General features: G+C 43.3%; 1 protein-coding gene and 1 long non-coding RNA gene across 2 annotated transcripts in view; both read left to right on the top strand.

Moving 5' to 3' along the window:
• The first annotated feature begins 6,707 nt into the window (after positions 1–6,707).
• LOC113628012 (uncharacterized) lies at positions 6,708–20,965 on the top strand. Its single transcript, XR_003435850.1, has 8 exons — positions 6,708–6,906; positions 9,146–9,205; positions 13,542–13,620; positions 15,357–15,548; positions 17,887–19,642; positions 20,294–20,380; positions 20,494–20,615; positions 20,850–20,965. It is a non-coding gene; the product is annotated as an uncharacterized LOC113628012 (long non-coding RNA).
• A 1,177-nt stretch (positions 20,966–22,142) lies between these two features.
• WNT5A (Wnt family member 5A) overlaps positions 22,143–22,656 on the top strand; it is a 30,117-nt gene continuing 29,603 nt past the window's right edge. The window contains exon 1 of the mRNA XM_027121114.1: positions 22,143–22,256. Coding sequence (XP_026976915.1) covers positions 22,236–22,256 — 21 coding nt within the window. The 5' untranslated portion in view covers positions 22,143–22,235. The remainder of the gene's footprint in view (positions 22,257–22,656) is intronic.

The raw sequence follows: 22,656 nt of genomic DNA, 5'->3' as shown, positions 1-22,656 counted from the left end.
CTTTCAAATCCGGTGCACATTTTACACTTATAGCACATCTCAAGTTGGACTAGCCACATTTCAAGTGCTGAGTAGACGCATTTGTTCAGCGGATACCATATTGGACAGTAAAAGTCTAGACAAGTCACGAAAAGGGACAGTGCCGTATGTGTGAGACTTCTCGTGCCGCATCCCACACTTAGGAGGGTCAGGAAAGACCTCCAGGAAAGAAGAGACATCTTAAAGTGAGACCGAAGAATAAGTAGGAATCGGTCAGGTCAGGGGTTAGTGTGAATGCATGTCAGACAGAAAGACAAGTCTGTGCAATGAGGAGGAAGGGAAGCTTTAGGACTGCGGAAGCAAGTACAGCGTAGGGGGAACATGAAGCGTGGAGCTGGAGAGAGAGAGAGAGAGAGAGAGGCCAGCATGGCCTGGAGTCCGTCCTCCACCCTGACGGTGATGGGATTATAAATGAAGGCTGTAAACAGGGAGTGCAAGATGAAGTAGATGTTGTTGTTGAAATAGCACTGTTGGCTGTACCGGTGACAATGTAGAGTGGGTGCTGGAAGAGAGGACGCGTGGGGACAGGTTGGGGCTGCTGTGACCATCCAGGGCAGGGAGGACCGGCCAGAGATTATCTCACAGTGGGTGGCTGCCCAGACTGCTTCCTTGCTGGAAGCCAGGGTTGCTTTTTAAAACTTTTTTTAAAGTGTGTGCTTATTGGCCCCTCAACACGGGATCATTTACGTTTGCAACTGCTGGCAGTGTCATCTGAGTTTTTTCCCCTCAAATCCATTAGGCCTCCTGGCGAATGGACTGTCCAGTGGAAGGAACGGCGACACTTTTTGAGAGTTCTCTTTTCCACAGTGCAAACCTTACCCCAAAGCAGTGTGTTGCTGTCGTGAGGCACTGTATTCTGCCTTGTGACCTGTTACCCAGCTGGAAATCTTTCTTTCAACTGAATAAATGATTGTTCTTTGCTACTTTATCTTGGAAAAACATCAAGGACGTTGGACATTGGCTGTAATTATTTTTCACTCATTTCCCCATCTGTAAAATACGACCGGTGCATTTTAGTACTACTTTGGGTTTCTCTTTACCTTTTAATCATGTGGCCTTTTCATATATTGGTCAGCCCCTTAAAAGGATGATTAAGAAATGCTTAATGCACAGAAGAATTAGAGCTATGCACAGCTCATGAAGCAGAAAGCGTGCTCTGACTTACAATTTTCATACAAAGTTTGCAGAGATTTTATGTGCCAGAATGAGTAATATGATCTGCTCTAGGAACTCCCTAGCTTTCTGGCTCTGCAAAAGTCATTTTTTTGCCCCGATTCAAGTTTCTTAACCAGAAGGGTTACACCAAACTCCTCAGAGTATGAATTAGCACAGTTCATCTAAGCCACCTATTTCGTTTGCACTGCTTAATAAGGGCTCGAAATAACTTGCCTACCTGTGCAGACAGTGGGATCTTTGGTTGGCTCCTTAGTCAGGGGGACTTGAGAAACGCTGTGTATCGACCACCAGATCAGACAGCTGAGACTATATATAAAAAGTGGCTCACATGTGTGTGAGTGTGTGTGTTTGATCTTTCCCCTCCCCGCCATATTCCCCAGGTAGCTGCACTATTGCCGTGTGCCCAGAAACTCCCGAAGTATTCAGAGACCATATGTGAATGATAATGATGCAGGTGCACAAAGTCCAGCATCAGTAGGGAAGAAAGTCATCATTTGCAGGCTCGTTGTGGGCTGGTCCTCTCTTCTCACCCATTTTACTGTTTCTTCCCAGGCTGCAGTTGTATTCCACACCCAGGGACCCTTATGGGGACAGTGAGAAAACTCGGGGTGCTTCTGGATACATCTTCCCCAGGGCGTGAAGTATGCAAATGGATGACTGTTGCATTTATGTTTAGGGCTGAACGTATACACACACGTCATGGGATGTGGGGATGGCAGCCAACTTTGTTTCATTCTGCTCTGCTTAAGGAGATATCCATATTCTTTTTTAAGTTATGCTTTTATTGTGGTAAAATATACATTAAAATTCTACCATTTTAACCAATTTAAGTGTACAATTCAGTGGCATTAAATACATACGCGGCATTGTACAAGCAACACTGTTATCCATTTCCAGAACTTATTCATTACTGCAAACAGAAACTCTGTACCCGTTAAAAGATAGCTCTTCATTCCCCCCTTCCCTTTGAGCCCCTGTAACCTCTAATTTATTTTCTGCATCTTCGAATTTGTCTATTGTAGATGTTTCACGTAAGTGGAATCGTACAGTATTTGTCCTTTGGTGACCGGTTTATTTCACTTAGCGTCATGTCCTCAAGGTTCATCCATGTTGTAGCACGAATCAGAACTTTATTTCTTTTTAGGGCTGAATAATATTCTGTTGTGTGTATATACCACCTTTGGTTTCTCCATTCATCTGTTGCTGGATACTTGGGATTTGTTTCTACCTTTTGGTTATTGTCAGTAATGCTGCTGTGAGCAATTGTGTAGTAGTCTTTTTGAGTCCCTGTTTTCCATTCGTCCAGGTATATACCTAGGAGTGAAATTTCCAGTATTCTTTTAAATCATTGCTCTTAGGTGGTTTGTAAGTGAATGTTAAGTTTTCTGGTGTCTTGACCATCTTCAACTCTCTAATATGTATAAAGTCAAGTTTAAAAATAATTTAAAAACCACACTCATTGTAGAAAACCCGTGGAGAGAAAAAAAATTCATAATCTGATCCCATAGAGATAATCACTACAACAGTTTTGGGTTATTTCCTTTCAATTTCCTTTTGCATATCAAGAGTCATCTATACCTGTATGTGAAATATTTTGAAAGAGGCCTCTTGTCAGATGTGTTTGCAGGACATAATGTAACTTTCTGTTCACTTCGTCACTCCATGCTTCCTCCGCCTCACTGCCCTCCCCAATCCCAATCAACCCCGATCAAAGAGAGTGGTGGGGGTGGGCAGGGGTGGGAGTTGGGGGAGTGCCTGCCAGGATTATCTCCAATATCACTGCCAGTTCCTCTCCCTGCTAAACTATGTGCTTTCTTGTTGCAGCTATCAGAAGGGCTGACTAAAGGGGAAATGCAGCTCTGCAGCAATATTCTGATAATCTATTGCAGTGCAGCTCACATCACTGTCTATCACCACCCGGGAACGCTCATCAGGACCGAAGAGGAGTTTTCACTTTCATTACTGAGCACAATTCTGTTCAACTTGGTATTTCCTTCATCGTCTCATGTCCTTTCTCATGGATTCAGACATGTTGGAAAGGAGAATGCAGAGGAGGAAAACATGGCAGGTCCTCCATTTTTTTGGTCGGGATTTGGGCATTTAAAGTGTGTTCATCTCCTCTGAATGTCATTATTTGATAACATTTTACTTATGTTACTTAAACATCACTGGATAAATTTGAACTTCATGGGATTTTAACTGTGGATTCAGCTTCTGTTGGACAGCTAGCTTCATCTCCCGTTTTTCTGCTGGTTCAGTCTAAGTGGTCATACCTAATGCATTAGATTATCAAAAAGTGTAAATTCGGTGAGTGAGTGGTGTTGGCAGTGTTTGTATACCAAGATGCATGGAGCGTTTGACAAAGAAACCAAAACACCAAAAGTGGTGAGCCTTTACCCTCCTCTATTTCTTTAATCTGCTGTTTGAAGAACCACATTTTGATGGTGGAACCAGTAGTTACCTCTGGGCCAGGTTGGAAATGAAATCAATTTTTTAAACCACTAGTACTTGCCAAGAAATCGCCTTATGAGAACATGGTGTGTGTCTCTGACAACGCATGGTGCATCTAAGTTGATCACTCATAGTTTTATCTACCCTGTTTTTGTACTGGGGAGTGGCCAGAGCCTGAGACACCTGCATATTTCTCTTCCATGTGTTTCCTGCATCCCCCGTGGCTGGGATGCGACTGAGCCTCAGACTCTTACCATTCCTGTACATGCAGGTCTCCACGAAGAAGCTGGGACTCGTTCACATTCAAGATCCAAACGCTGTGCAAACAGCGTGAGCTTAGATCTTCTGTAAACGAAGGGTCATTTCTCATTTTTTTAAAAATGTCTCCAACATGGATTCCAAAACATTTTCAGCATCAAACATGAAAACATTGATGAATGAGGAATAATCACAAAAGCAGTGTATCTGTATATAGCTCTACACAACATGTTTGTGGTACAGAGTCATTACTTAAAGCACATGCCAGGGCAAGAGACCAAATTTTGAGGTCTTTTACATACAGTGACATGGTACTAAGGAGAATTAAACTCCTGCTTCCTCTGAAGATTCAGAACAACTTAACGTTGTTATAACTTCATAAAACTCATGACCAAGTCTGGCAAACATGTGCAACTCTTGTACTGATCCATTTTCTTGTCATTGGAAGAAACACTTCCACAGGTATGCAAGTGGGGGATGAAAATCTGCATTTTTAAAGGACAAACAGTGAATTTAAGCATGAGTGGCCTTAATAAATATAGTTGTCTTTCTTTGCTGCTGTGGAAAGGATTCTAAGCAGACGTTCCTGAAGTCTTGCATTGAATTTAGTCGTTATTCTTACTTTTTAAAATGTCGGTGCAATTAACTCTGGACCTCTCGCGTGAGCCATAGAGATAGTTAAAAGTCAGACACCTTATTTATCTATCGGGGAAGACGAAACCGTGTCTGGGCTGCACTGTTCATCCTTGGTGCGTTAGGGGTAATATATTCGAGCAGGTTTCTTGCTTCTGGCTTTGTTCTTGTCGTAAGTATTGCAAACTGTGTAAAGCTTTTGTGTTGCATAAGCGATCCAATACATTCATGTTTAAAAAGTTTGTCCTTTAACTATCAAAGGGATCTAGGTCTTGACTGGAGAAATGAGCAGAGTTCTTTGCAGACGTATTTCGCACACTCTGACATGATGTTGCACTGAAAACCCAGGCCTGCAACGTGTCCCCGTGAACGGTTTGGGTGTCCTCAAATAGGTGGCCGCACTGCCTCCTGCAACCAGGTCCTGATCTGAACCCTGCCACTGAATACTTGAAGTAGGAAGTAGGAAATCCACTAGGGAACAGAGGGTCCTAGAAACAGAAAAATCAACCAACCGTGTATAGTTAGCTATTTCCAAGTATGTGCCAATTTTGTCACACCTATTGTTTGGGGGGTTCATTTTTGCCCCACTTATGTTTAAAGTCGTCCCGATCTTACTTTTACGGGGGCATTATCATTTAGTCCCTTAAAAATTGAATTCTGTCTAACATAGCATCTTTTCATTATATATCATGTAGTATTCTCTGAGATTGGGGGTTTAGCAAAAAAAATTCCCTTTTCACGTATTAAAAATAGTTTGTGTTTACAACAAACACTGTGTTATTGGGAAGACATTTCCTTTGCACAGACTTTAGCAGGTTTCCCCCTTAATCATAACGAAATTGAAAAAGCTTATACTTTATACCCCGTTTGATTTCGATGTACTGTCTCTATTTTGTATTTAATGATTTTTGTGTATCCAGTATGCACGTTAACAGCGTGTCAACTTTCATTTGAAAGTGGGTTTCCATTTACTTTTTAAACAGTGTTTATGACGAGACCTCAAATGTGTTGACATAAGCTCTACTGAGATGTTTTTGTGTCGAGTGGCGTTTGAATGCTGCCAGGGGTCAGTGTATCTAGTTCCCAGCGACCCTCGTTTGATAGTGCTTCTTGTAATATTTCTCCAAGTGAGTGGCATGTGGGTTGTGATATTGACCATGTGATTATGGACTTCGATATAAAAAATAAATAAATAAAACTAAGGAACCCTCAGAAACTACCCGTGGGCATGTAGTAGCCAGTCATTGTAACCTCGTGTCTAGTAGAAGTACAACGTACAAGGTATGTACAGTTCATAAATTTGTTATCACGTGTATGAGAAGTACTTTGTGCTGATCGCCTTATTTATAGTCATCAAATAAACTTTGTTTCTTTCTGAAGCGAGTTCATTCCATCTTGAATAAATGCTCCAACTGTGGTGGTTTCTAATCTTGTTTGGGTCATGGATCCCCCTTTGAAGAAGCTATGGACTTGAAGACAAAAGGAAGCAAAAGGGAAGTTATGGACTCACTTTACTGGAAGAGCCAAGGTGTAAATTTCCCTCTATGCATAGCTGGATCTGAGGGCTCATACTGTGTTAAGTAATTAAGTCACTGGTGGCGTCCCCTTCCTCCTTCCCTCCCTCTTTCCCTTCCGTTTTTGTCTTTCTCTCTCTCTCAGTTCCAGCCTCGTTCTCGATCTCTCTTGATCCCTCCCTCTCTTCCTCCTTCCCACCTTTTCTCACTTCCCTTTCTTCCCCTCTCCTCCTCCCTTCCTCTTTTCCTCCTTGTTTCTTCTGCACGTTCCATGAGGTTGACATCAGTCCTGCTGCTTCTCTCCACTTGGTGGCAAAGATGACTCCCAACAGCTTTGAGTATTCTTGGATTTTAGAAGAGAGACACCCCTCTCTTCCAGCATCCATAACAGCCCTCTAGAGGGACTCTTACTGGTCCTTTTTGGATCATACATCCAGCCTTACTGGATATGGGAGATGTAGTTTCCAAAGGAAAAAAAAAAAGGGCTGTAGTCTAGAAGAAAGACACTGAAAGCCGAGGAGGCTATAACAATAGCCCTGCCATCCCTTGGATACATGCACAAAATCATCCAGAAAAATACACAGACAGGACTGTCCGTGCAAGGGCTCACCAGCCTTTGCAGCTCACCTGTGGATCGCAGTGGAGAATCAGCTCCTGGTTTCGTTAAAAGTTTGAATCATATTCGAGGAAACAAATTATCAATTCTTACCATTATTGCAGTTAAACAGTAATTGATTTATATTGCTAGAAGGTATATGTCATGTAACCTGATATCTTCATTTTACAGATGGGGAAACTGAGGCCCAGCCGGAAGCAACTGATCCAGGCGTAGACAGTAAGTTCACTGCAATCCAAGGCTGTCCCTAGAACTTCCGAAACAGGAATATGTGTCCCTGAAGGCTCTCTGGGGAGGAGAGGATGAGACAGACTCTCTTCCTCCCAGTTGGCCCTTGATGACACAGGGGAAATATCATTTCATTTCTATACTTTATGGACTCAAAGCCACTGGGTGTGAAATTCTCTCACAGTCAGACACATTTGGGGGCAACCTGCAAAGTCATTTGCCCTTTTCATGATGTGCCTTTTTATGGAAAAAGAACTTCTGTTGGACAAGAATTTCTTACCTCATGGAACTTCCTGAAGCAGCCGGCTTGCGTTCAAGCCTGGTTATATGAGCCCAGCTGACCAGATGGAGCCTCTGCGCCTATGTGCACAGAAGCAGTCCTTCTGGAAGGAAGAGTACCAGCTCACAAACTGCCGCCCTCAGCTGCAGGTCCACCCATACCTTTAGTTCCACTGAAGCATATAGACAAGCCTAATGTTTGACCTTGAAAGTCCACCCTGACTGCTTCTTGTGTCTGTGAACTGCTGTTACAAACGATTGGAGAGACATTCTAATTCTTGGCGTCACTAATTCATGAGAGTAATCACACTAATAATAAGTAAACACAGATAAAAGTAATTGAACATTATGGAGTGTTTGCTAGGAGCCAGACCATGGCACCAGGGACCCGTGGGCACCACTCCTTTATTCCTGACGGCAGTCGCATGAGGTGGGTACCGTCGTGATCCACATTTCACAGCGAGGGGAATGGAGGCCCGCAGAGGTGACCAGAAACGGTGCACATTGATCGAGCACACGTACTTGGGGGAGCGTTGTGCTAAATGCTGTACTTACATGAATTCACCGGTCCTGACAGGAATCCCATGAGGTAGGTACTGTCCTCGTGTATTAGGGTATTATTATCATCCTCACTTTACAGACAAGGAGAAAGAGGCCAGAGAGCTTACACACCCCACCCAGCGTCGCCCAGATGGTACGTGGTGGAGCCAGGCTTCGCACCCAGTGCTCAGCAAGCCCTCTGCTTCAGGCCCCGGGTCAGGCGGGTGGAGCATATGGGGCTGAAATTCAGATCCTGCCGGTACCCACCCAGCAGTGCTTCCATATCGCAAGTTTGGTCTCCACCACGGCTATCCAGCTCACAGAGGCTTGGAGGAATTGTTTGCTTCATCAGCGCCACTGCTGGCCCATGTGATGGGAGAAGGGCAGTGGGGCCCAAAGGAAGTCCAGCCACGTGTGAAAGGAGAGCTGAGACAACGCTCAGCCTGTTGCATTTTAACCTGCTAGCCATGGGCCTCTCTTGTTTCTTCTAAGCTCTCATTGTCCGGGCATCGGCATCTGATTTTCTAGGCATCTTTGGGTTTGCAAGGTGGAGCATCTGGTGACAGGAGACTGGACAGGTGTCCTCAGGTGGGAGAGGACCCTGAGCTCCAGGCTAAGGGGTGTAGACCTAATCCTGTTGGCCTTTGGTTCTCAACTCCAGTTATTTGCATACTGCTTGCCAGATTCTTACTATGTCTTAAGACAATATGTAGTCGAGTTAAGTACCTTATAAAATTAAATAGGCTTACTGTTTTATTTAAATGAATATACTTTAAGAAAAAAATGCCACCATCATAGATGAGTAAGTGGGATAATTTTCCATACGTAGCCATCGCCAAATATAAGAACAAAAAATAATGAAAATAAGAACCATAAAAGTAAGTATTGAAAACAAAGTTCTGAGTCTGAAGCTTTCTCTTTCTTTGTTGAAGAGGGAAACTGGCAAAGGTTAGAAATGTGTTTGTGGGGCTGAACAGAGAGTTTTTCTTTGTTACTGAATCAGAATGATTGAAAATGGTCAGTGAAGGAATGTTTAACTCTGTGGCTTGGGGGTATTTCAGACTGTGCCTGTGGACCCCCTGTAATCATTTCAAGGGTCCACTTTGATCTCTGAATTTTAGGAAACCCTCCTGCAGCAACAAAAATCCAGAGATAGATTTTTAAATAAACTTTATTTTTAATAGGCTTTATTTTTAGAACATTCTTAGATTTACAGAAAAACTGAGCAGATAGTACAGAGAGTTCCCATATAACCTTCCTTCCCACACAGATACAGTTTCCTCTGTTATTAAGATCTTACATTCACATGGTATATTGTCACTAATGGAACAAACATGAATACGTTGTTATTAATAGCCTATGTTCATTTAGATTTCTTTAGTTTTAAGGTAATGTCCTTTCTCTGTTCCAGGAGCTCATCCAGAATCCACATTACGTCTGGTTGTCATGTCCCTGTCGGCTCCACTTGACTGTGAGTTTCTCACACTGTCTTTGTTTTTGATGATCTTGACAGTTATGAGGAGTACGGATCGGGTGTATTGTAGGTTGCCCCTCCGCTAGGATGTGTCTGATCTTTTTCTCATGGTCAGACTGGGAATATGGGTTATGGGCAGAAGACCACAGAGGTAGAGTGCCACTTTCATCACATCATATCAAGGGTGCATACTATCGATACGGTTGTTGGCTGTTCGATGTTAACCTCGATTGATCACCTGGCTGAGGTAGTGTTTGTCAGGTTGCTCCACTGTACTTACTTATTCCTCCCACTTTATGATAGATTTTTAAAGTGTAGAGATAAATGATCAGATCTCTGTCTCAGAACATTCTGCCGGAAGTATAGAGGACACCACACTGGCTAGAGAAGTTCCCAAAGCCTTTTGGATCAAAACTGTCTAAATCAACAGTTCATTGATTCGGTCCGTTGTTTGGACCAGTCAGTTTTCTCTTCTATTTGAAAATACCTTTGCCACCTCTAGCCTTGCCTCCCCCTGTTGGATTACTTCAGCATCTGTGGCAGAAGTGATCATTGTGGGCAGAACAGACCCTTTCCCAAGTGCAGGGCAAAGCCAGCATTTCTATGGGTTAAAAACAGATGTCGTCTGCGCCAACACTGTGACTTCACTTAGACAGGACTCAGGAGAGAAACTTTGCATAAATTCAAGACAAAATCTCCATGTCTGCATAACTGCAACTCACTGGATAAGGACATTATGGCTGTTTGAATTGGAGAGGTGAAATACGAGTATTTATTTACGTAAGCATAACTGTTAGAAGTTTTTTCTTTCGCAAGTATCCCCCTCCCCCAGCAAAGAAGAAAAGAACAAAAACATAACACAAGACAATTTGAGCAAAAACAAATACAGACATACAGAAACATATATATGGCTTCATGCAGTGAACAGTTCAGAGGTAGTGGGTTTCAGGAGTGGCTTGTCCCAGGGGCTCAAATGACTTCTCACTGTCCTTTTCTCAGTTTTGATTCCTTCGTGGTAATCCATTCTTGAACAGTCGCCAGGTTTCAGGTGAGACCCTAGACCCCTAGGGGAGGAGTCATGTGCTGTTCCCCACTAGGGATGGAGCCCACCTCACTCTTGTGGATCGAGAAAGGGGAAAGAATGGACTCTCAAATAAGAAAGGGAAATGGGTGCTGAGAAGGGAAGCATCAAAGGCACACAGCAGTATGACGTACTCACAGCAAAACATCGTTGGAGACGGGTTTATTTTACCTGTGAATAGAACCTTGACCCAGAAAGGAGGAAGAGGATGTACGTTCAGGTGGAAACATTAGATTGGCATTAGATGAAGACATAGATGAAATCTCTGTTTTATAACTAGTTTGCCACACTTGCTCTATGGTAGCATGCAGTCATATAATTGCATGTACCCTCCGTTTCTGAATCTAACCAATGGGAATAATATGTCTCTTAACTACCTGGCGTGGTATGTGAGAAGATAAAATGAGACAATAAATGAGAAAATGTTTAGAAAAACTATTTTAACAACAGAACTCTCTCCATAATTCTAACAAAGTCCTAGAGTGACTTGTTTCAATTTTTAGAACCTGTTTCCAGAGAAGGAAGTCTTCCTCGTTAGAGGCTCAGCTATAATGTATTCAGGCAAATATATCAAGCAATAGACTTTAGGGTAAAAGCTGTTGAGAAGGAGTTACTGCCATTTGCCACGACATGGATGAATCTCACATAGCATTAGGTGAAAGCACATGGACACAAGAGAACCAACTGTGCGAGTCCATTTATGTAAACCTCAGAAACAGACCGATTTCCTCTATGGGGTTAGAATTCAGGATAATGGCTCACCTTCAGAGGGTTTGTAACCGGTAAGGGCACAAGAAAAGGTCACTGGGATGCTGGTGATATTCTGATTCTTGGCCTGGAAGTCGGTTACATGGTTATGTTCAGTTTATGAAAATGCATCAGGTGACATACGTATAATCTGTGCACGTTTCCGTCTGTGTATCTCATTGAAAAAGTATCCTAAAAAGATGTAATGTCATTAAGCATGAATCCAGTTTCAGATGACGAAGGCTGGAAAACTAGGGCCTGTGGAATGAATTCAGATTTCGGATACTTCTTGTCTGGCCAGTACCGTGTCTTAGGGTTTTTTCCCCCAGGGCAGTAGTGATAGGCTTGGAGTTTGGGAATTTGGGGAGATGTTAGATGTACTTGCCACTTCTCGATTGTCCTCATTTCTCTCTATAAAGCTACACCTGGCCCACTTCACCCCAGAGTGTTACCAGCCTGACCCCCTGAAGGTATTTGAGTTTGCAGATTCGGGAAAGGTTAAAATCCTGACTCCATCACAGCCCCCAAAGTGACCCTGGGCTGGTTACTTAGCCTCTCTGTGCCTGTCTTCTGATCCTAAAATTATAATACATTCCCAGAAGGGTTGTTTTTTTTTTTTTAATAAGGATCAAATAGGCACTTAACACAATGCCAGCCACGTGACAGATTCTCAAAAAATGGAAACGATAACTATTATTAGTAGTAATATTGCCATAAATACTAGAATGTTTAATGAAATAAAATCGATGGTCTCTTGTGGACCTCCAGCCGTTGTCTCACAAGAATCGCTGCTGAGCCAGTCCTTGCTCAGATCCCATTTGCCATGTCAGTGTTTTCATCAACCACGTTTAATAACCAGTTACCAGATGTGGATATTGGGGGCCGTAAATTTCCCTGGTGACGGTTGCCAATGGCAGGTAACTGTGTAATTACCACTTGTATTTCCACAAAACATGTGAACTCAAGTCAACATCGAGCGTTGTAGACAGTAAGACACCAGGGTTTTAAAATGCAGGGAAGAGCTGCCCAACCTGTATGATAAGAAACGGGTGCCTGGTTAGAAAGCAGAGAAAGGACTGATACCAGTGTGGCAAAACACCACTGGAAGCCTTTGCACAGGCAGGACCATTTCCTTTTTCCTTCCCAAGTGCTGCATACATCTGGAAGAAGAATTCAGCGTTTAGGATGAGCCATGGGTTGGTTAGGAATCAGTACCTTCACCTCTGGCCACAATCCACGGCCTTGGTTTTCAGTGTCCCCTTGGTAATGGAGTTGCCTTTCTCAGATTAGCATGGTCGCTTGGAAATGATGCCAAGCTGTTCAGCATCCTTCAAACAAGGTAGCTTAATGGGTTCCATGGAAATATCCCATGACAGCAACATACTAGGACTTTTAGAGAGATTGACACCGTGACTCCAACTGGAAATGCTCACGATACTCCTTTGCAAGGTGTCAGACTTAGACCCCAAACTGTAGTTGAAGATTCTTTGGTTTCTGAGCGTCATGTTTTCAGCTTACGAGAAAGGAAGTTAAAATGGGTCGCAGGGGAAAAAATGTCTTGCCTTTGGAGTCCCGCAAAGTGTTTGATTTTTTTAAGAAAGAAGAAACCGGATAAGCTTTATTGCTACTATTATTTCTTCCCGTGCAGTGTCTGTGCATGAGCAGGCTAGCATTCCTGCAGTGGGCTTAGGTTGAATTTGTGTTTCTAGAAGGAGCTGTCCACATCAGCACAGGACCAAGGCGGGTGAGCTGAAGTCGAGCAGGTTGAGCAGTGATAGGGGACAGAATTGGAATTTCTTAAGATGACCAGTCCCAAGTCTCCTGAACTTCCAGAAATTATAAAGTCATGGGAGAAGAATTTCTCCAAGAGTCTTATTTGGCTGGCCAAAGAAACTGAAATTCAACAAATTGAAAAGTGATCACAGTGAATTCTTAAAGAACAAGTTCAGAGCATGGCATGGGGCCATTTTTAGAAGTGTAGATGCCCTTCTACCAAGCTAATGAAATGGCCCTATTTTCCTTCTGACAACAACGGTTTCATTGATATATCATGTTGCCCCAAACCAGTCGAAATTGATAACAGAGTAGTTGATTTTAAATTACCTAAGACTCAAGTAGGCAGAAAGAAATAAAAATTTGCTCCAGGTATTTGGAGGGGCAAGGCCTTTTGCAAAATTGGACAAGAGACATCACTAGTAGCACTGTCTTCAGGAGACCAATTTTCTGTGCATGTGTCCTTGCAGTTGTTCCGAAAAGCATGGATTCCTCCTGGTGCACCTGGAAGTCTTGTCTTTTCCTAACCTATGACTCTGGTTCATACAGTGTCACCTACTGTCAAAAGTATCCAGCCGAAAAGAGTAAAAGGCATTTGACTGAAGGACGATAATACAGGCAAATTGGATTCCAGATTTTGTACAACTCCGAGATAGTTTATGTTCATCTTTTTTCAGTCTCAACATAAGAGTAACTTGCAAGATGCCCCCTAAACCTTTTTCTGTGCTACAGCTTATCTCTGAAGAAAACAAAACACGAGCGGGACGGCTTTGTGGAACAATCCTCCCTTTATCCTCCAGAAACGGCACTGGTAGGTATGATTAAATGTAACCGAGCTAGGTAAAATGGATACCACATTTGGAGCAAGGAACCGTATTTTCCTTCAGCCAATATTTTGGAAAAATCTGATGTCAGTTTGGACATTGGTATTAAACCAATCCATACAAATTCAGGCAAATACAGCTGCAGAGGTCTCCTGTAAAAGCCAGTCATTTTGTGCTGAGGGCATCTAACTGAATATTAGCACATGGTGGTAACTAGCCAATCAGTTTGTGCGTTTGATTGGAATTTCAGAAGATAATTGTTTCATTTCCAGGTCTGTCTCTAGCTCACCATTTGACCTTCAACTAATTGCTTAATCTCTCTTAGCTTCAGGTTTTCTATCTTGAAAGTGAGAAGAATAATAACAACCAACTACCTATCTCATCCGGGTATTGAGTGGATTAATGGGGTCATGTTTGTAAGGTCCTGGAAAATTCTCAAGAGAGAAAGTTCTGCCACTTTTCCGTTTCTGCCTGGTAATATTTTAGAGCCATAAATGGGAAGGCTTGCATTTAATGGGGTCGTTATTACAGACGGATGTCCTCCGCTTCCTTATAACTAGAGAATGGACACCTTTTGAAAGCAGAACTTTTCATTATTATGAAATCTCTGATTCTGTTTGGTTGGTGCAACAGTCGGGAACTCCTGTGATAAAGCAAGCTTTCTCCTCTAGCTAAACAGTCCGTGGAGCTCTGAGGAAAGCACCATAGTTTCATGACCACAAGGAATTACCCAGACTATTTCTGCTTCAGTAATACTTAGATTGACTTTTGGGGTCAAACAGACAGGTTGAGTCCCGTCTCTGCCACTTCCTGGCTGGGTGACCCTAAGCAAATCTCTCCACCTCCCTGTGCTTTAAGGCTGTTGGGAGCATGACCTTTAAGGAAAATGCTTAACACAATGTCCAGCACATGGTAGGCTCCCAGGAACCATTACCTATGTTAATAGTGTGTGTGACCATAACTGCATGTATTCTTCGATGCCACGAAGAAATTATAGTGAGCATTAGTCCTCGATTAAGCAAAACCTAACTCATCAGAGCTTGTGTTTAACCAGAACCTGGCTCATCATGGCTGTCCGGTAACACCACCCTCGTTTGGTGAGCACTTTAGATTTAGGAAAATGGCAAATGAAAAGGAAACAACTCGGTGTCAGGGATTTATGCAAATTCCTATAGTACATTTTTTTGTCAGTGCTGATCGAGCCCCATCTCCTGACTTTCCGGAGACGATAACTGCAGAGTAGCTCTGAACAGCTGACATTCACTGAGAAGGAACTACATGCCAAGCATTGTGCTAAACACTGTGAGTACATTTGCTCACTTAATTGTCACAACAGCCCAGGGAGGTAGGTACTGTTAGTAACTGTCTTACAGAGGGGGAAACCGAGGTTTAGTGAGGCTAAGTTATCCGTCCCTACGGTTATTAAATAGAGGCACCAGGTTTCAATCCTTACTCTGACTCCAGGGCCCTGCTCTAACCCAGAGCCATCCAACAGAAAATAATGCAAGCCATGTATGCAATTTTAAATCTGCTAGCAGCTATATTTTTAAAAAAGTTAAGAAGAAGCAGGAGAAATTAATTTCATTGATATATTTTCTCTAATGCAGTATATCCAAAATATTATCATTTCAACATAGTCGGTTTAGACGCTCTTAATATCTTATAATCTTTTTCTTTTTTCGTGCTGAGGCTTTGACATTCCGTTTATATTTTGCACTTACAGCCCATCTGAATTTGGACGAGCCACATTTCCAAGTGCTCAGCAGCTGCATGTGGTCCGTGACCACTGTACCGGGCGTGTGTAGCTCTCACCCCTGTACCGTCATGCCTGAGTCACTGAAGTCTGTGTCATCCAGGTTTACCAGACTGTATTTCCCGAGGAAGAAACTCAGTAAAATTTCCATTTTTAACAAAGGTAACAAAAAGGTATAGCAGGAGTTTAACATGTTAATTCTTACATTCCCAGTTTGCTAAACCATTAATTTATCCTCAAAGAATAGCTCTTTCCTAGAACATCCTGCTAGCTGAGCTTTTACTTGGTCATATTTAATATGTATATTTATACAAGTTGGTATAAATGAAAAACCATTAAATGAATGACTGAATGAATATATTCACTACCATGGAAAAGGAGGATCTCTTAGGCAGGGAAGATACGTAGGTACCATATGGGCAAGAACCTTATCCAATTTTTGCCCATCTCTGTAGCCCTGCAAAGTGCCAGGCATGAAGGAGACTGGCAAGAAGTCTTTTTTGGGGAGCAAATTGATGAATCCACATGGAGAAATTAGTTACTTCAAACTTGATTCCTAATGGGCACAGGGAATCTAAGTCCCTTCTTTCTCTCCCCTGAGTATCTGGATTTTAAGGCTTAAAGTAATGAATTTAATTTATTTAAACCGTTTATGTTTCCAAATGAAATGGCATCAGAGAGACCACAGAAATCAAGAGTCTACTTGTTTTGCTGTTTGTTTTGTTTTGGTCGCACCGCGTGGCTTGTGGGATCTTAGTTCCCCCGACCAGGGGCTGAACCCTGGCCCTCGGCGGTGAAAGTGTGGAGTCCTAACCACTGGACCGCCGGGGAATTCCCGAGGGTCTACTTTTAAAAGACAATTGTTGACTTCCTCACTGATAGTCCCAAATACGTCAAAGGCAGATGTCCCGTAGATGTTACCGTAGGTCACAGGCTGCACCGTCCGTCTCTCAGCCTCAGAGTATTTTGTCTCTGAGAAAAAACCCTCACATACTCTTTTCCTGGCCTGGACCTCACCGCTTATCCTCCAAGTGCTCCCGAGGTCCTCGCCCGACTCACGTATGGACTCTTCTCCCACGCCACACCATTCATACATTAGTGCTCAGCCCCCATGGCTTCTTCCTGCTCTGACAAGATAGTCTGTCTCAAGAGAACCTGAGGATGGTCTCAGATCAAATCTCCTTTAGTTTCGAGGGGGCTGGTCCAAACCCCAGCAGGGAACAGGTATCTGCCATTTAACCCTAAACCTGAATTTGCCTTTTTAACTTAAATATTAATTTCCCTAAGACAACCCAACACTGTTGTATTGTCAGAACTCTTTGAACTGCAAGTGCTAAAGCCCAGTTCAAACTGATTTCAGAAAAGAAAGGTAAGGAGGTTAAGGTGGCCCTCAGGCACGGCTGGATCCAAGGGCTTCGACAAGCCCCATTGTTGTTCTCCATTTCTGGGTTCTGCTTACTTCTGTATTGCCTTTATTTTCAACACTTCCTTATGTCATGGGATGCTTCCCAACCCCTTACCCAGAAACACATTTATAGCCAACCAGGGCTCTTGATCTGCAAGATTCATCTTTAGCCTGGCTATGTGCCCTGGGGCAAGTTGCTTCACTACTCCAAACTTACGTTCCCCTTCTGTAACATCAGGATAATAACAGCCTTCAGGTCAGGCTCCATATTATGTCCATAAAATGCTTAGCACAGACCTGAGTGAGTGTTTTAAGACAGAAGTGGGGGGAAATTCTATCTTCTATGGGGTAGGTAGTCACGATTGTAGAAAAGAGACTGTTTACAAGTTCTCCCAACCTCCAACCAGTGTCGTTCGACAGAGGACAGTGTGCATCTGTTCTCTGAGCCTCCTGTAAGACTTCAGTGCTTGGGAGACCTGGCAATGACATGGGTGTAGAGGGTTTGTCTTCTGATGGTGACCCATGGAGTCAGAGTAAACCCCTGTCTCTTGCTGGACCCCCTTGGGACTTGTAGCGTGGCCAGCCAGCACGAGGAGGGATGCCCAACGTTGAACTTGGTCCTTAAGAGGTCACAGACCCAGAGCCCTCACCCAAGCAGCAGTAACAACCAGGATATGTTTAGAAACACATTTGGGGGGCTTTCCCCTCAGCCACACGTTTGAGATTTTATTCTAGAGCCTGTTCGGGTCTAGTGCCTAGTATAAGTGCTCAGTAATTACCTGTTGACTAAAATGAACAAACCAACATGATAACATGACCTGGCACATACAATACTAATGTGATGAATGTATGAATGAATGAATGCGTCGTAAAGCTTGTTAAATGAATAGTTGATGATCTACAGTAGATGAGCCATAAATGTTGGCTGAATGAATGAATGAATGAATGGCCTGTCAGTCATGTCCACGGCTACTACTTTCCATATGTGTTAAGCTGATCTTTGATTTATTTTCTGTAGCTATAATTCAGTCCCAGCAAACTGACACTCTAAATTTATGACTTGTTTTTATTTCCTGTTGTTGAATTTTGAAATAGATGATGCCGTCACATGGATTGAATTCCGTTTTCAAATAGAAAGAGGTATTTTCAAACATCCTTGAACTGAGCATGCAGAATGAGGGAGGCATGGTGCTTACGTACTCACTAATCTCTGTTATGACACGTCTGCATGACTGAGAGTATCATGCTCCTGGGTTGAGGAAAGGAGGGTTGTCCACAAATGACACATGAGTGGAGCCATCGTGTTCCTGTATATACTCGGTAGATATATGTACGGGCTGGAATAGGTAAGTTTAATCCTTTGCCATTATTCATTTCACTTTCCTGAATTCTGTGCTATTTCCAAGGAGTAACTGCTTTTCTTCTGGGTTAAGTAGAAATCTTTGCTTAAGTCAAAACCACTTACTTTAAATACATTCAGAGACATCAGGATCTTTTGCCCTAGGAGTGTTTCTCATGTTTTTCAAAGTCCATGAATTGTCACTTGACCTTAATGGACACTTATAGATCACTGAATTAAGGATTAAACTAAGTGGAGAAAAGAAGCTTTTATCCAAAATTCTCTGATTTATTGAGACAGATTTGGGAAGTCATAACAGTGTCACTTAATTGAGCATTGATGATTATAGTGCCAATGTATACAAAATGAAAAGGACTTGGGGTTTAATTCTGCTATTTGGAATTATTTGTGGTCCCTTTTAAGGAGGTCGAGAATATTTGCACAGAAGAGAAAAATCTGGTGAGAGTTACTCCAGTTAAAATTCAGTAAGATGTGCAATTGCTATTGTAAGTCAGAACGTTCCTGAAAAGTTAAAAAAAAAAAAATTCCTCAGCTTCCTAGATACTTTGTGCACAGGTTGGTATCAGGAATTCCAAATAAACGACTAAATGGTGAAATGTTGTCCCTTTCATTTAGGTACGTTACTATTATGTATCTCTCCTGCTGAAAAATTTTCTCCATCATTGGTTTGAAGTTAAAAATTGTGTCACATAGCTGAAAATAACAAAAAGAGATGTTCATATTCTTAGGTAGTCTTGAGATGCCAGGATGCACTTTTCTTCTTCAGGCAAAATCCATTTTTAACACTCATCCTCCAGGTAGGCTTTCCAGGTGGTCATGAAAGGAAACTTGTTCATTGCTTCGTATCTGGAAAGGATAGATTTGATCTACGTTGGAATCTTCTTAGAGCCGAATCTGAACATTATCCAGCCCCTTTCTAATGAGATTGTGTTCTTCTGCCAACCAGTTTCACTGCATGCCTGAGTCGGAAATTTTTGAAACATATTACACTTTTCTAGATTTTTCTTCCAGAGAAAGGAACTTAGCTGAAGAATTTGAAAACCTTCTCTTACATACCCAGAAGTTTGGCCGGGTAATGGGTTGTTTGGGAACAAAAGTAATTACCGAGTGTAGGTAGCCAAATCAGATCTGCAAATCCTAATACACAGATTTAGGCACGTGATGTTGAAATGTGTGACCAGTAAATAAATAAGACAAAATAAAATTCCAACATTTTCTCCTGTCTCTCAGGAGAGTCTAATAAATGGACTTGGGTTCCCCTGCAAATAGTTAACCTATGTTCTCCTATACCCAGCATCTAGAGGCCCAGTGGCCCACATACAATATGGAATGGGCAACAAGACTGACCATGCCAGCTGCCTTTTAAAAGTAAATGCCAGTTAAGAAAAAAATCGCCTTTCCGAGGAAATAGTACGGCAAAAGGGGGAGTAATGGAATGCCATCTTCCTTCAGAAGAAAACAATTTCTCTTATCAGACTCCTTCCACTTAAGGTAAGCCTTGTGTGGGAGAGACCAGGGGGAAAAATGGGGGCACACTTGGGGAACCAGGGAAACATTAAAAAATAGTTTTGCCTTTATTTGTAGGTAAAGTATCCATAAAGTATACTGGTGAAGCTCCTGATATTACAGTCAGATTACCAAGGTTCAAACCCTTGCTATGGGCATGACCATTCATTCATTCATTCATTCTGAGCGTTTCCTCTGGGCCGGACACTGGAGGTTACAGCTCTGAACACGATAGATGAGACCCCTGCCCTCCTGGAGCTTACATTCTAGTGAGGGGAAACAGAAAACAAAGAAATAGGCGTGCCGATGAAATGAGCTCATTTTAGACCAAGATGGAAGAAGAAAATCATGCAGAGAACCACCGGCAGGGGGAGCTGGAGGTCCCTTAGGTTAGGATGTATACACTGAGGTGGTGGCCTGAATGAAGCGAGGGTGCCCAGGCGGGAGGAATAGCTTTCCAGGCACCGGGAACAGCAGGCGCGAAGGATGCATTACGATGTGGCTGTCACGCAGGTCAACTTGTTCAGACTTTATCTGGTAAGGTAGGGAGTCCGTGCAAGACTTCGAGCAGGGGAGTGATATGATCTGAGCTGCACTGGGGGGGGCGAGCCCTCATGTCCCCATCTCTCGTGTCAGGGATGACACAGGAGGAGCAGCAGGCCAAGGCCTTCTCAGAGAACCGGGAATTCGGAGGACATTGTCCAGACAAGGTCAGCATTCCAGGTGAGTTGCTGAGCATGGACGCTTTGACTGCTGACGGTGCTGGTGGAATGAGGGCAGGGAAGTCGTGGCTTCACGGCACGCCAGTGAATGAAATAAGGACAAATCTTTGACAGATCCATCAGACTGAACTGGACTTGAATCAGACTTTCCTGGTGTGGCTTATTCTGGTGGTTTTTGTGTTCGGGGCTTAGTGGAGTGAATCAGAAGCTTTCAGGAAAAGACTCTTTCCACTAAGGTAAGCCTCATGTGGGAGAGGCCAAGGGGAAAAGTGTGGGCACATTTGGGGAATCGGGGAGATACCTTTAAAAAAGTGGTTTTCTCTTTACTTATAGGTAAAGTATGGTGGTTAAGCCTCTGTTATTTAGATGCAGATTACCAGGGTTCAAACTGTTGGGTTTGAATACTAGAACAGCTTGGGTTTATAGAAATTGTGACCTCTTTGAACCCTTTTTTTCTCCATATCGCGCAGATAATAACAGGATCTACCCCATGAAGTAGTAAGGATGAAACAAAGCCATGAATTTAAAGAGTTCAGACAGGAGCTGGTATCTGGCACATAATAAGAGCTCAATAAATGTTACCAGCAATCATTACTATTATTCATTACTCATTATTATCTCAGCACTTACCAGCCTCCTCCTTATTGAATTCTACCGTGCAGACCCGGCGGATCATGTATAATTGCCTACCATATTTCTCTCCTCTTCCCACACATCCACCCCTACCCTCCTCAGGCAACTCATTTGTCTCAGGATTTTCCCCGGAGACCCAGGGACAGATATTCCTCATGTTGAAATCAGTGCAGCAGTCTTCTCCACGGGCAGAGGCTGGACCGAAGCCTTCTGTACGTTGTCTCAATTGTTGGAGCCTCCCTAATGTGTTCCATCTTACAGGTGAGGAGATGGGGCTCAGAAGGGAAAGTGACCCCTGTAGGTTACTTGGTCAGCAAGAGGCAGAGTGGAGATTCAGACTTAGGTCTGTTTGACCTCGATGTCCCTTAAAACTCAAAAAAACAAAGCATCCATTCAGAACCCCCACCCCCCCACCCCACGAAAAAAGCACCATTGACTATAAAAATAAAGAGGGCTCTAAGTTAGGAGAGCACCGTGATTAGGCCAGTGCTAGGAGAGCCTGAGGTTCTCAAAGAGACTCCTTGAGTCTGCCCAGTGTCCAAAATTGTCCTCCAACCTCAAAGGAGCCTCTGTCCCTTCCTCCCTGCAAGGCCGGTGGCCAGTGGCAACACAATGTGGTGGTATTGCTTTGACTGTGGCCATGCGGTGGTGAGGAAGCCCTGACCCCCTTCCGGCCTCTTTGTCCTGTTTAGTGCTCCATCTGTGGGCCCCTCGCCGGCAGCCCGGCTGGTCTTGACTCTGAGGTGGAGAAGTAAACATCTTGGAAATCTTTATTAGTTTATTTCAGAAGATGGAGCCTGTTTGTCCCTGGGGCCCGTCCCTCTTTTATGGCCTCCAGCCCTTCTTGACAAATTCTAGTGACCGGAGAGAAAACCGCTTTCTACAGCGGATCATTAAAACACCACCATAAACCTAGGGCCATAAAATCTTATTTGCTGGGCATAAAAGGGGGGTAGATTTTCCCAGAATGACAACCCAGGCCCTGCTTTCTCCCACTGGGAAAGGCGGCACAGGGATGCGATCGTTCATAAATTCCTTATCTTGCACTCTGTTTTGTGAAATAACCCTGTTGGGAGAGCAGCCAAAAATATTGATTTATTTGTTCCACAGACTCAAAAGCATTTTTAATGAGTGGAGTATGGCGATGCCTTGCCAGTGTGTCTGCAGATGACTCAATCTGTGTGCACACACCCAAATGCACACACGGTTTGCAAAGGGAAACCATGGAGCTCCACAAATTGGAGGTAGGTTAAACGAGAATATTTGAAGGTGGAGGTGAAGAGGCATCCATTTGCCTCCTTCCAACTGTCTGCTCCTCTCACAGCCAAATTAACCAGCACCCATGGTGGGACTGGTTCTTACGACTGAGCCCGACTTTCCAGAGCAGAACCTGGTTGAAGGTTCTCAGTGGATTTCACAGTTGGTCTCCCTTGACATTTTCCCCTGGAAAGAATTCCTTCATCCATTCATGCATTCATTTGGTCGTTCAACAAATACTGTTGAGCACTTACCAAGTGCCAGGCACTGTTCTGAGCACTGGAGTTGCAGCCATGAAAAACACTGTCACAGAGGTTATTGCATCCTCGTGGGGTATAATCTCAGCACACCCAATATTAATTTCATCAGATGAAGTTCACAACCCTT

This window comes from Aethalodelphis obliquidens, unplaced genomic scaffold (genome assembly GCF_003676395.1).
Source record: "Aethalodelphis obliquidens isolate GAN/ISIS:26980383/991018 unplaced genomic scaffold, ASM367639v1 scaffold22, whole genome shotgun sequence".
Lineage (NCBI taxonomy): Eukaryota > Metazoa > Chordata > Mammalia > Artiodactyla > Delphinidae > Aethalodelphis > Aethalodelphis obliquidens.
This window is presented reverse-complemented; position numbering and strand designations above follow the sequence as displayed.